The 13940-nt window shown below is 35.0% G+C and overlaps 4 protein-coding genes across 7 annotated transcripts; 2 read left to right on the forward strand and 2 right to left on the reverse strand.

Annotated features, from left to right (window-relative positions):
• Positions 1-7812, reverse strand: LOC136342534 (RING finger protein 207-like). Of its 4 annotated transcripts, none has more exons than XM_066288441.1 (16): positions 7715-7812; positions 7116-7304; positions 6912-7060; positions 6750-6853; positions 6238-6417; positions 5979-6183; positions 5774-5915; positions 5610-5722; positions 5361-5550; positions 5063-5309; positions 4869-5013; positions 2525-2738; positions 2322-2473; positions 2042-2256; positions 1690-1987; positions 1-1304 (listed from the first exon to the last, which is right to left on the reverse strand). In XM_066288441.1, exons 2-16 carry the CDS (start codon positions 7286-7288, stop codon positions 1231-1233), a joined length of 2601 nt encoding a protein of 866 aa, XP_066144538.1. In that variant the 5' UTR covers positions 7289-7304; positions 7715-7812; the 3' UTR covers positions 1-1230. The 4 variants fall into 4 exon arrangements, with proteins under 4 accessions (XP_066144538.1, XP_066144537.1, XP_066144539.1 ...); XM_066288440.1 differs by having other exon boundaries at positions 2307-2473; XM_066288442.1 differs by having other exon boundaries at positions 1627-1987; positions 2307-2473.
• On the forward strand, positions 3067-4644 carry tilB (touch insensitive larva B). Its single transcript, XM_066288447.1, has 6 exons — positions 3067-3205; positions 3258-3569; positions 3620-3785; positions 3843-4028; positions 4087-4334; positions 4409-4644. The coding sequence occupies exons 1-6, from the start codon at positions 3151-3153 to the stop codon at positions 4642-4644; spliced, it is 1203 nt and encodes a 400-aa protein (XP_066144544.1). The 5' UTR covers positions 3067-3150.
• A 115-nt stretch (positions 7813-7927) lies between the features above and the next one.
• Positions 7928-10045, reverse strand: LOC136342538 (uncharacterized). The gene is made up of 8 exons (XM_066288446.1): positions 9856-10045; positions 9578-9790; positions 9277-9491; positions 8912-9220; positions 8614-8816; positions 8409-8524; positions 8104-8345; positions 7928-8037 (listed from the first exon to the last, which is right to left on the reverse strand). Exons 1-8 carry the CDS (start codon positions 9906-9908, stop codon positions 7955-7957), a joined length of 1434 nt encoding a protein of 477 aa, XP_066144543.1. The 5' UTR covers positions 9909-10045; the 3' UTR covers positions 7928-7954.
• A 142-nt stretch (positions 10046-10187) lies between these two features.
• LOC136342536 (polypeptide N-acetylgalactosaminyltransferase 1-like) lies at positions 10188-13198 on the forward strand. Its single transcript, XM_066288443.1, has 9 exons — positions 10188-10724; positions 10995-11139; positions 11193-11356; positions 11411-11560; positions 11619-11747; positions 11812-12059; positions 12206-12435; positions 12494-12698; positions 12746-13198. The coding sequence occupies exons 1-9, from the start codon at positions 10523-10525 to the stop codon at positions 12980-12982; spliced, it is 1710 nt and encodes a 569-aa protein (XP_066144540.1). The 5' UTR covers positions 10188-10522; the 3' UTR covers positions 12983-13198.
• The last annotated feature ends 742 nt before the right edge of the window (positions 13199-13940 follow it).

A 13940-nucleotide genomic window follows, 5' to 3' on the forward strand; every position in this document is an offset into this window, starting at 1 on the left:
TCATGGTTGACTTAACATTTATTAATTACTTTTTAAACAGTTTTATTTGTTATGTAATAACGTTTTTTTTTTTATTATGAAGTACGGTTACTAGGCAAACAATATTATAGACATTTCAATTCCAGCGTGTCCAAACGCTTTGACAAATGTGTAACACTTCTTAAACATCTAAGAGCGCCAATTGGTTGTAATATTGCAGCACTCGTAATAAAAATATATTCGGATATAAGAGCCTTTATAGCCCTTGCGCGTCACAAACCTACACATGTCGCGCCTGCTTTAAAGGCCTTCTTGAAACCATATGATAATGTGCTTTTATTAATATTTCATAGATAAGCCACTGTTCTTACGAAATTAAAAAAACATTAATTCGATTTGTCACCGCAAATATATATCACTACAGGTGACCATTTGTGAGCGTAAGGGCAAAATTGTGATTGCGCTCAAAGTGACACTTTCGATGATTTTTGATAGAAATTATTTAAATTAATTACTTGCCGCATCGTCTATCACTTTACCTTTAAAGCGGAAGACTAATAAGAGCCTCTACCACCTGCAACAAACAATTCCTCGAACGTATTTTATGAGAGCTTATATGTAATATTCCTATATTCCTTATTTAATAGTCATTCATAACATTTATTCTATAACATGATTGCTAGAGTGAGTTGTGATTTAAAAAACGGGCTTGTCGTATATTCGAAGCCAAATAAACAATTGGAATTTGTTCATTCCGAAAATTAATACTTTTAAACCCAAATTTTTTTAAACGAGTTTTGAGCAATTTTTGAGAGTTTTTATCGTTTTTTTGGAATTTTAGTAGAGCTCTTTACACTTTCAAGGTTTTTAGGAATTTTGATTTTCAATTTGAAGTAATCATCAATACAACATACTCCTTAGACCTGTAATGACTATAAAGGGAGAGAAGATCCACAATTAAATTACTTGCATTATAGCTTGCTCAATCTTTACGAAAATGAGTCATTGAAAGAAGTTACCTGAAAGCTAACAAAGAAATGTTTACTGCACGACATCAAAACTGAAAGTTAAATTTAATAGTTTAATGTCTCTCCCGCATTCCAATGCTTATTTAATTAAAAAAAAAAGGAAACACCTTCAAGGAACATTCAATTATAAACAATTCATTTAGCGTTTCTGTCTTCTGTTAACGTAGGCAGCCAACATGAGAAACCCTGTGTATTCGACAGTCTTTTCCACGATCAATTGTTGTTAGTTGCTGCCTTTGGGCTTACGTCGGGTCTCTTGAACCGCAGCTACCAAACTTCTGACAGCTTCCTCATGGCCTTGATAAATAAAAACCCTTTAGATCCAAACTGGACTTCACAATACAGAGTCTCACAGAAAAACATCGACAAAAAGATATCAAAAGCCATCTATTTCGGCCTGTCCAAAAATGCTACGGGCTAGTGTTAGACATCTTCAATGAGACTCTAATTTATAAATATCTCAAATTTCGTTGAAATGGTTTAGAACTTGACGATAAAGGAAAAAACCAAAATGTTTTCAAAATATACTTGCTATAGGCTAAAAAAGAAAGAACAATGGTTTTGTGAAAGAAATTTGAAAGAGATGGGTACATAGATTTAGAGATAGAGAAACATTCACCTGAGAAATTGCTGATATATCCTTCTACCTATGTTTCCCTGGGACACCCTGTAGATTGTTTACCTTCAAAACTATCCGTTTTCTTCAAAACTCCCGGTTGTGTGGGCGCACTTAACTTAGATTGGCACACGTGGTGCCTTTTATGTTTAGGAGGAAAAGTCTCCCAACTTCGCTGCTTCTGGGCTAAAGTTTGGGCTCCCTTTTGCCTCCTGTTAATTACTACTACCAAAGTTTTATCAGGCCCAGATGCATCTCCTGCGGCTGCGTCGAGACTGGATCGACGTGACGAAGTTGATAGAGAATCGGCAGAATCGTGAAGGGAATAAAAGATATTGTCCTCACCGTCGCTGTAGGGGTAAACCTTGAATGGATGCAGTTTAATTGTCATCTTTTGATGATGGATTCATATAAAGACCTTCTTTTTAGTTTTTCCCTGTAGATTCTTGCTCCTACACTTGGGGCTTCCTGGGCTAGACCTACTAGGCTCGCGAACTTTCTGTGAAGTGGCATCAGAAATTCTTTGATAATCAGACTCCATGGACCGACATTTTTTATCAGCCATTCCATTAATTTTATCGCAACTCTTCCCGATTTTTTTGTATAGAATCCTCTGCTTCATCGACAATTTACCTAAATCCCGCATTATATCGACAAAGCATTTTCAAGGACAAAGAACCTACATGTTTGGTGCTTACCAATTCCATCCACGTCTCCTTTACTCAATTTGCGGTCATCCGGCTTCAGTTTCTTATCCATTTCAGTGTCGGACTTTGAAGAAGGTTGGCTTTGACGTCTGCACATGATATCATGCAATTTCTCCCTGATTTGAGCTTCCAGCTTGGACACACTAAATAAAAAGGTTTGAAACTGAAATAAGTGAAGGTTTGTGAGAATCAACCTGTCCACGTTCATTTGTCCAGCACTGTTGCTAAAAGTCTTCTTTGGGGTCTTTTGGGCAGCAGGGGTACATGAGGATTTCTCGGTTTGACTAGCTGATTTACTTCGTTCTCTTTCCTGAATATTTGGGCGAACTTTTCCTAAGATTTGGTCCAGGACACGGCTGCGTGACCTGGGAATTTTGCCCATTGCACTGTCCGATGGTTGGAGCATTCCTGAAGGAAAACATTACTGCTAAGCAAATATTTTTTGATTTATCATAACGTAATTTACTTTTTCTTAAACTTCATGATTTCATTATCTAGCAAAAATTACTCGGTTGTTCGTTTTGGACAAAAATATGTGAGTTTATCGAGGATGTATATTAAGAAAAAGGTCCCAATTGATATTCATCTCATGAGCATATGAGGCTCAACTGTTTAGTTGTCGAAATGTTAAATGGTTGTGCATCCATTTCGTCCTGAATACAGTCCTGTGATTCTAACGATTTAACAAAATCTTGCGGTGCTGTTTGAATTATTGTTAAATCAATACTGTCGCCACTAAAATTTTCAGTAATTTAGTAATTTTACAATTAATACCCGATAAGTCAATGCATAAAGTTAAAGAATCAACATAAAGAGACCAATGATGAAATCTATAACTGAAGACTTAATAAGAAAAAAATCTGAACACAACGAAGGTAAGAAGTTCCGTTCAAAAAAACCTCAAAATACTGGTAAAAATTTATTTAGGTATAATTGGCAGTCTGGAGGAACTCTCCTTGCACCAAGAGAACATCCAAAAAATCGAGCACATAAACAACTGGTGCAAGAAACTACAAATTCTCTATTTACAGGCGAACCAAATATCAAAAATCGAAAATCTCAATAAACTCAAAGAACTTCAATACCTAAATTTGGCTATCAATAATATAGAAAAAATTGAAAACTTGGAGCGATGCGAATCGTTGGAAAAACTGGATCTTACTTTAAACTTCATCGGAGATTTGGAAAGTGTGAAGACTTTGAGGGAAAACACACATTTGAGAGAGCTGTACCTCACAGGTCCTGCCAACATCTCAAGTGTTTTGCACATCTCAAATTTTTTTATGTAGGAAATCCGTGCTGCGATTTTAAGGGCTACAGGGAATATGTAATAATTCATCTAACTCAATTAACTAGCTTAGATGGGACGGAAATTAGGAGAAGTGAGCGAATTCACGCAAAGCAAAATTTATCTGCAGTCCAGAAGAGTATTGCAGAGTGTCAGGAAAAGTACAAGTAAGTTTTTTAAAAATAGAGACTTGCTTAGTTACTCAGATATTGACATTCTGAAAGAATTTTTCGGGAAGAGCAAAAAATTCGTATAAAGAAAAACGAAACTTCTCATTTCACTAATGAGAAATTCTGGCAAACGGTTACAGAAAACAGTCCAGAAACACGAGTGGACATTGCCAAAAGACAGAAGAAAAATGAGAAAGAGAACGATGAGAAATCTACACGCAGACCTAACAGGATCATCAAGTATTGTCTCCATCTTTTTTAGTATAAAATTATTCAATGACATACTTTTTGCATACAGATTATTCGACGTAAATGGAAGACCTTTAAACACGAACCAAACCAAATTGAACTTTACTTTCTCGGACGAAGATCCAGAAATGTTTATCCTAGATATAGCTATATACAAATATCTAGACACCAGTCTGATCGACATTGATTTGCAGCCCACTTACGTTAAAATAACGATAAAAAACAAGATATTTCAAATGGTTCTTCCTGAAGAAGTTCAAGTAGAGCAAAGTACTGCCTTACGGTCACAAACTACCGGTAAGTGTAGTTTAAGGCACAACTGTATTTAGCTACAGAACTCAGTAGCACTATTTAACGATTTTTTATTTTAGGTCATTTAGTATTGAAATTGATAAAACTGAATTACAAAGTTCCTTTAAAAAAAAAACAGAATGAACCCGAGCCAGTAACAAACAGTGACATCAAAATTAGAAAGGGAGAGCGTGAATATTTGGAGGTATCTAGAAGAGACGATGACATGGATTTCAGTAATATAGTGGAGAATAAAGGGAAATATCAGACAACGTGTACCAGTAATCCTGAAGTTCCAATGTTAGAATATGCCTGAATTGTTGAGATATTTACTATATGTAATTATTACCGACAAATATACTTACATATAACCTTACGTAGATCAACGGGTTTTTTGCATTTTTCATCCTCGATTACCAACTAATTTTTAGTTCATTCTTGAATTCTAAACCAAAGTTATTCAAATCACGTTTAAAATGGCAAACACGCGAAACATAACATCTACTACCAAAAATATTATAAAAAAATTCACTCACTCACCTATATGCTCAAGCAAATTCGCCAGCTGCTGAGCCGCATCTCCCTGATGCTGTGCAGGTTCTGTTTGACTAGATGAAGCTCCCCCTAATCCCCCTGCAGGAATAGGCGTCAGAGTTCTGATGTATGGTTCCAGTTGAGTTGCAACCTATACTAAAATTATAAAATCCAATTTACCACAATGAACGGAATAAAACCTGGCTCAAGTGCTTCAGCTCGTTCCTCAAAGTGTTTACATCGGCCCTTTGACAACTGAACACTTCTTGTTCGATTCGCAACCGCCACATTTGTTCTTCCCACGATTGATCAAAGGCAGTTGCCATTCGTTCCAATTCTTGTTGCTGTCTTTCCAGAGTTTGATCCAAATGGAGACACTCACGAATCAGCATTTCGTATCTTGCGGTCAGAGGAGGAGTTTGGGCTTTCCTGATCGCATTTATGTCCCTGTAAACCTCAGTTGTAAGCCGCCACGGAGCTCACTATATGAAGACATACTTGTGAAGCTCCGTGACTTTGTCTTTAACTTTATTAAATTGCTGATTTAAATCTCTAATTTGAGACTCGAAGGAGCGACAGTGAGCGGAGAATGAAGAATCGCTTTCTAAAATTTTTGACTTGAGGGAAGCTTGCTGCTTTTTGGTAGCTGGAGGAGCTGTGTCGTAGATGCGGGAAGAAGCCAGATAAGCTTCAAAAGTAATGTAAAAATTAACGAAAACTGATTAATTTGACTGAAAAAGAGATTACTTGCAGCTAGTTCTGATTGGTGTTGAGAAACAGCTGCAGCACCAATCCAAGGTTCCAAGCATTGGGCAAATTCGCTTCGGTAGTTGGTTTTAATTTGAGGGGACTGCAGAGACCTTAAGATCAAAGTCTAAATTGAAACAAAAATTTCTGATAAGTTAAACAACCTGACGGGCTGGCTGAGATTCCCGACAGCAGACAATCTTTCTATAAGTGAAGGACAGAGTTCAAGAAATTGGTACTTATTAGCTGCAGCCGTGAAGGTGGTGCATAGTACCAAGTGCAGTTGCAATACGGGCATAACAGTCCCTTTGATGTAAACAAAAAAATTAGTTAAAGAAATATGATAACTGCAAAATTTGCGAAATGCACCTAATAACAACAACTGACTTCTGTAAACTCTATCTTTGCTATCGAATTGCCTCTGAACCTCCATAATCATGGCAGCATGGGTTTTGGACATGGATTCCTGCATTCCTTGACAAAATGTGTTGATGGTATGCTTTTCCGCGTCCATGTTTCTCCTCAGCTCGTCCATCAACCCTTTTAGCGCTATAATTCCATCTCGAACAGATGTCTACATGAGAGTAAATTTGCTTTTATTCTTTAAGCTAATATTGGTGATATCTACCTGAAGGTCCATTATGGAATTTTGCCCACGTTCCAATCTCTTAGATGCCTGATTATGGGCAGTATCAATGTCTACACATTGAGTCCTCATTTCGTTGGGCAAATCACGAAAGCAGTTGACGCACAACATCGTGGTTTGTAAAGGAGAAAACATGATGTAGTGTTCGCCATGCTGAGGGCACTAAGTTCAAAAAAATAAATTGAAAAATAAGGCACTTTAAAAAAAACTGGCCTGCATTTAATATTCATGTTTGAGCATGAGAAAGTAAGATAAAGTGACCTTTAAGTAGATGACTAATCTTGATTGAACTTTTAGATTTTAAGCCCAAACGACTAATTTCACAATACTTAACTGAGATATAACATTCTAATTAATATATCCATCTTATTGGTAAAAAAGAGCGAGTTGCAAAACAAATTTGGTAACTCTTAGTGTTTTGAAGATAGAAATAATGAACGTAATTTAAAAAAACAACCTGTATAAGCACAAATCAAACTATAGTTAATTCTTACTCTTTTAGGTTCTTTTTGGCACTTCGTCATATGAACCACCTCATGACTGGAAAACATTTTTGCTCTGTGAGTAGTATCTCGGCAATGAGAACACAATGCTTGCCCTATACAACATAAATATCAGAAAATGCTTTTCAACCCTTCAACCCCATCAACCCCCACCACAAGTATTGCAGTAGTACATATTGGCCCTATCCCTCTTGTCGCAATTGCAACAAGGGGGATTTTCGCTATTGGCGATATCTATGAGCTGCCGCATTAGTGTATCTGGGGGCGGCAAAAAGCTGCCATCTTTCAATATTGTTGGTTGTCTGTAAATGAATACTTTACAATGAGATGTATGCCTTAGTTTTATAGTAATTTGACCTGCAAAAGGGACAAATCAGCTTTCGGTCCTGCTCCCTTCCTCGCAGGCACCTGGCACAAAAGGTGTGGTAACAGCTTAAAATGCATGGTTCGGTGAAATAATCATGGCAAATAGGGCAAAGTAGCGGGTTTTTTGGAAATTCCATTCCGGCGTCCATACCTGGCGGCTCCATTTCAGATGTACAATTACTAGAGAAATTGCACTATTAGAAATGCGTCCTAAAGAGGGTTTAACATTTTTTTAAATTGCCCTTGGTATTTGCTGAATTTACGAATATATTTTTTTCCTAAAACCCAGTGTTTGAATGCATCACAACCACATTCTACTAATTTATTTAATTAAAGTATTTTTAACAATTTCTTAGTAGGAAATAGACATAAAACATAATTTAAAATTATATTTGAAAAATGGTCCAGCCTGTCCCTTACATCATCTATGCAAAAACAATTTTCCCAACTGCCTTTTATATAAGAAACCACCCCTATTGACGTAAATGTGACCCAATTTCCAAAAGAATTACCGCAATCATTAGGTATTACACCAAATGTATCAGATTCAAATCTATAACTGGAGCAATAAACAAAAATTAATTACTTACCTAATGAAGTAGATAATTCCGAATTTTATTATTCGACCCGGATTTTAAAAGAAATCTGGTAAAACATTTCGCAGGATGGCTTGATTCATACGATCTGCGATTGCGCATAAATCATTAAGGGCGCGCAGGAACTTAATTTGACATCCAGCACTATTGGACAATAGGGCGCTTTTAAGGAAAATTTTAATAGAACTATTTAATAAAACAACATCATAGCATAAAACACATTTATTTTCATATTTAATCTACAATTAAAAACGGATGGCTCTGACCCACTTGATGAGGTAATACTCCTAAGGGACAACTTTTAAAGGCGGAAGTGTCTGCAATAGAACAATAAATTCATGATTATGCATTTTAAATGATTTAAAAAAAAACATGGAATGTACCTTTTAGTTTCTGCCATTTATTTAAAGCTCTAATTGGTTCTGGCATAGGCTTAACTTCAGTAAACACTTTACAACCACTTTCTACTAAAATCTCATGATGATCTTCATATGCTAAAAGTAACTCTTCTCCCACTTGAATTTCAGCTATCGCACAATGTGAATTTTCTATTTTTGCTTCAAATAAACTATCGATGTCTTGTTTAATTACTGCTTTGCTATCGCTGTTTGCGTACTGCAACAGGCTAAAAGAAATCGGTACGTGTATAAAGATTACTATAATATATTTGACTTTAACATTAACAAACCTATCAATAAAGTAGTTAATGTAATTCTGAGAAAGATCTGCATGGTACAAAACTATTTTCTGAAAATCTTGAGCTTGTTGTTCATATGTAAAATTGCTGGGTTCAAGTTCCAATACCTGCAATAATATTAAAAACAAAAAATAATTAAGTGACAAATCAGTGAAGATCACTACCCTGTATATGGTGTGGGTAGAGAACAACTTACAGTGTCGTCTGAACTTTGTATTAAAGCTTGGAGTATTTCATTAATCCACAATGCAGCCATTTTTTTATTACTCTCTTTATGAGATATATCACCTGTGACATCAAAAAGTTTTTCCACAAGTAGAAATAATAGACCATATTGATGCAAAACATTAAGTAGATTCTTCCAAATGTCTCTAAATTTAGTTTCAAGTTTAACACTTTCTGAAAACCATTATAGTATCAAGTGCTATAAAATTATTTATACACTGTGGGTCCAAACTAATGTACACAATTTATTTTCTTTCATATTTACATACCATGTTCTGTAACAGTTACACTGAAATGTGGCTTCAACATTGCTTCATTTGAGAGTAATTTGCTCCAGCAGGACTCATCCAATTTGGGCAAATCCCGTAAAATTCGATGTATGATTTCAAACAAAATATTTGACATAGTATTAAGATGAGATGTAGTTTTGCCCACAGTGCTGCGAATTAGCATATTAATTTGGTTACGATAGGAAACATTTAAGTCACAGTTTTTGAAGAGAGACATAGTAACATCCACAAAGGCATTAAATGATTTGATGAGTTGTTGGTCTTGGTTAGAACCTCCTATGTCAAGATCTTAAAAAAAATTAAATTGAAATGCTAAAAATCTTTGGATTTCTAATTGAAACAACCTTTTATGATTTTGCTTTGGGGTTTCCAATATTTTTCTCGAAGCCAGTTAAATCCAAAATCAAGGCCCATTTTTAAATTAAATAAACACGGAATTTGATGTCCATGAGCGACATCATGTCTCAAGTTAATAAGCCATTTTGGAAGCTCATTTTTTGCCGAGGTTTTGGCAAAACAGCCTTGTTTTTCACTGTTAGCAGCAGAAAGGTTTAAAAACCTACAAATATATATAAAAAAAAACAATTAACCTATATAGCAAGAATTATAAATTTATAAATTTAAATAACTCAAATAAAACTGAACCTCATAAGAGCTATAGCATAATGATTTGCTAGTTGTTCACTTGATAATAAATCAGTGTCATGTAGCAGTGCTTCGAGTATTATGAGAGTGCCTTCAACACCAGTTGAAAGGATGGGTGTTCTTGTCTTCCACAATTTAAGCAATTCTAAAGCTTTGTGTTGCTTGTCCACATTTTCAGAATATACGGAATGATAAACAAATTCCCATTCGGCACTGAAAGTTTAATTTCAAAGCCCAATTATAAAGGCATGCGAAGTTAGAAGGAATGGTTATCATACCTGTTGAACCATGGGACTAATATCAGACCCGAAAATTTTTGAGATAACGACATCTTTGCTGAGTTTCCATTCAAATTATCAGTAGAAAGTAATTAGTTTCGATATAATTTACAAATAAGAAACAAATTAATTAAACCAGAAATAGTGAATCAAATTTAACCTCTTTTTTAGCGCCTTTGAATAGCTTTACATATTTGAACATGATGACAACTCCGAAAAGGTTTCTATCTCTCTCACATTCTCAATGAATGTAAGAGTGATGAAAATCTAATCTAAAGTTCTGAACCGTCATTAACCTTGACTTGTAACGTCAGAAGAACAGGTATCTAACCCCAAATTATCAATTCCACTTCATCAAAAAATAATCAACAAATAAGAATCTATTTATTTTTTTGAATTTAAGACGTAACTAATTGATATCTAATCAGATAACACGTAAAGATAGAGACTACTTAAAAGTATATTTTTTACCGTGAATATACATATGTATCGTTCAAGCTACCATACACAGTTTAATTGGGCATATAAATAACAATCATTAAGAATATCATTAATATACGTAAATGATAAATTTCTTGAACTGATTTCTTCTGAAATCTAAGATTTCCCATACTTTCTAGAATGATTTATAAATTAAGCTGAAATTCGGCCTCAAAAGTGTAGTAAGATGCTAGTAACATGTTTTCGTATAAAGAGAATTCATATGAAATTGCTCATAAGTTTACTCATAATTGGTTGTGTTATTATAGTGTACTTAAGGCATAAACCAGCAAACTGGGTGAATTTACAAGTTTATGAAAAGTTAGGTTTGCTGGGAGATACACCCTTTGAACAACAATTAAGAGAATGGGAATCCAAAATAATACCTGGTAAGAGATATGAGTAAGGTACTAGTTAAGTAAGTAACTGAGTAAATAAGTGAAAACTGGACATAGCTGTTGAACACTTGAAGACACTTTCAATAATGGAGAGACTAATGATGCATATTTGCAAGATTTATTAACTGTTGATCATTATTTCTTAAGAAAAGGTGTTTCTGTTTATATTCATTATAGAGTTATATAAAATATGCCTTTAAAATAGAATTTTACTTCTTTAAAGTCAGTTATTAATTTATTTTTCTTGTATATATTCTATAGGATTAGGTGACAATGGAGAGCCAGCATACCTTGATGGTGAAGACTTGATTGCTGGGGAAAGGGCCTTAAAAAAACTAGCTCTAAACACTGTATTAAGTAATAGAATGCCTTTAGATAGGAAACTGAGGGACCCAAGAAATAGCAAGTAAAATAAAATCTTCATTCCCTCTCATCCCCATTTTAATCACCAACTTTTAGATGCAAAGAATTAAAGTATTCACCTACAATTAAAGCATCAGTCATTGTGATATTTTATAACGAACTTATGTCAGTAATACTTCGTACTGTGTGGAGTGTTCTTTTACAAACACCCAGCCAGTTATTAGAGGAAATTATTTTAGTTGATGACTGCAGTACAGATGGTGAATTTGTCCCTATTTTTGAGTGCCTTTCTTAAAACATAAAATTTATTACAGACAGCTTGAAAGAATTACTGGATTATTACTTAAACACTAGGTTGAGAAACCACAACATTAAGTTAATTAGGCTAAAACACAGAATGGGACTTATTCGAGCAAGATTGCAAGGAGCCCGAGAAGCTCAGGGTGATGTATTAATATTTTTGGGTATTTACATTGTAGTACTATATATTGAGCTTATCTAGAGAAAAGATATTAATTTTAGATGCCCACTGTGAAGTAACCAAAGACTGGATAGAGCCTCTTCTTTCCAGAATTCAAGAGGACAACACCGCTGTTTTGGTTCCTATTATTGACGTTATTGAGGCCAGTAATATGGCGTATTCTACTAATGGTAAATAATACTTTTTCATACTCATGGAAATTTGCAAACGATTTTGTATTAAATATATCAATAGGAGATTCCAGTTTTCAAGTTGGTGGTTTCTCATGGTCAGGTCATTTTACTTGGATAGATATTCAAGATGAGAATGATAAAGGCAAAGTGACTCCTGTGAAATCTCCCACAATGGCAGGAGGATTGTTTGCAATTGATAGGAGATTTTTTTGGGATGTGGGGTCTTATGATGAACAGATGGATGGATGGGGTGGTGAAAATTTAGAGATGTCTTTTAGGATATGGCAGTGTGGTGGTAGACTTGAAACAGTAAGTTACTCAGTTTTTTCAGGATCTAATAATTTATATGCGTCAAATATGCTCACAACAAGATCTGTATATTCTCTCAAAGCTTTAACAATATTAGTAATATGGCTCTTCATACCCATAATCAATCATTCTTAATTATCCCTTAGGTTCCTTGCTCTAGGGTGGGCCACATTTTCAGGGACTTCCATCCTTATTCATTTCCAGAAAACAAAGACACCCACGGTATAAATACTGCTCGATTGGCCCATGTTTGGATGGACGACTACAAACGGCTATTTTTCATGTATCAACCGACCTTGGAAAACAACCCTATCATCGGCGATTTGACTCACCGAAAACAGCTGAGACAGAAATTGAGATGTAAAAGCTTTAAATGGTATATTTAAACCTAGAGGAAGTGTTTTATTTTATTCTTTGTTCGGTTATTGATACAGGTACTTAGACAATGTATACCCAGAGAAGTTTATTCCTGATGAAAACGTCTTTGGTTACGGCCAAGTTAAAACTGAGTTTGAAATGTGTTTAGATGATCTTCAGTTGCCGGATGACAAAGTTGGACCTTTAGGACTGTATCAGTGCCACCAGTTCTTCGCAGTCTCTCAGTATTTTTCACTTAGTAAAAGCGGAGAGCTCAGAAAGGTTGGTTTAGTACAATGACTCAAATTGTGTCCAATGGTTCTTTTCAGGAAAACTTTTGTGCCGAAGTATTCAACGAGCATGAAGTTCAACTAACCGAATGTCATGGTCACAAACGGGAACAGTATTGGATTTTGCATAAAAATGGTTCCATTTTCAATCCATCCTCTAAGAAATGTTTAAGTAGTAATGGGGTAGATAATGGAAAGGCGGTAATAGTAGAGAGTTGTAAGGAAGGTGTATTCCAAAAGTGGAGTTTCTCCCATGTAAATTCAAGTGCTGTGTAATATTTTAAACATAATACTGGACAGTGTTGTGGCTCAGAAACTGTGCCAATTATCTCGTGTTGAAAAATTTGTGTCTTATCGCTCAACTGGTACCTATAATTATATTTGAGAAAATGTGGTAATTTCTTAAATAAAAAGGTGAAGTAACTACGGAAATTTCAAAGTTTCACGGTGGTTTTGGAACTCTAAATAAAGCAAAATAGTTTAAATTAAGAAGTATTATTTATTCTAATCGAACTTGCAGTAGTCTGATTGAGAAAATTCAATCAGTGCACCCGATGTAGTATTAAGAAAATGTATCAATAAAATTGCTTAGGCGCCACTGTCTTCGCGAATACAAAATTTGACAATACGTGTATTTTAGGTCTAAATTTTTTACAGCAAATATTTTCATAATGTGCGCTTTACCCCAAAATTTGGCTTCTCGAATCGGACAACTTCAATTTTTAACTCCAAAAAAAATCTATTTATTCGATTTTTGCCCATGACATATCAGACTTGTATCGTACCCGCATTACGGAACCAAATCTCGTTAAATCTGAGTACCTCAAATTGAATTTAATTGTTTACGTAAAATTGCCACGTGCGCCACTAACTTATCAAAGACTAATTTGTGAGAAAATTTAGAAGTGCTAACAAGAAAATTTCAGTTACTCTAGTTTCAAAATTGACGCTCAGGATCGTGAAATATTTCGAACAATGGTGTTTTAGTTGTCTGTTACAAAAAATAACCATTTGAGAGCGGTCATATAAACAACAGTTATTTGTATGGTGGGTTGCTTGAACTTGTTATCTACAATCACTATGCGAAGTATCATTCTATAGATTCTTGTGGTGCCATCTAGGTGAGAGTAGGTAAATCGCGCATTAAAAAATAGTAGGAATCTAGCTCCGCGTATTAGCGAGATCTGTACTTGGAGTCCAGGTTGCGCCACCAATCGGTACTAAATGAATTAAC

The sequence above is a fragment of the Euwallacea fornicatus genome, chromosome 12 (genome assembly GCF_040115645.1).
Source record: "Euwallacea fornicatus isolate EFF26 chromosome 12, ASM4011564v1, whole genome shotgun sequence".
NCBI lineage: Eukaryota > Metazoa > Arthropoda > Insecta > Coleoptera > Curculionidae > Euwallacea > Euwallacea fornicatus.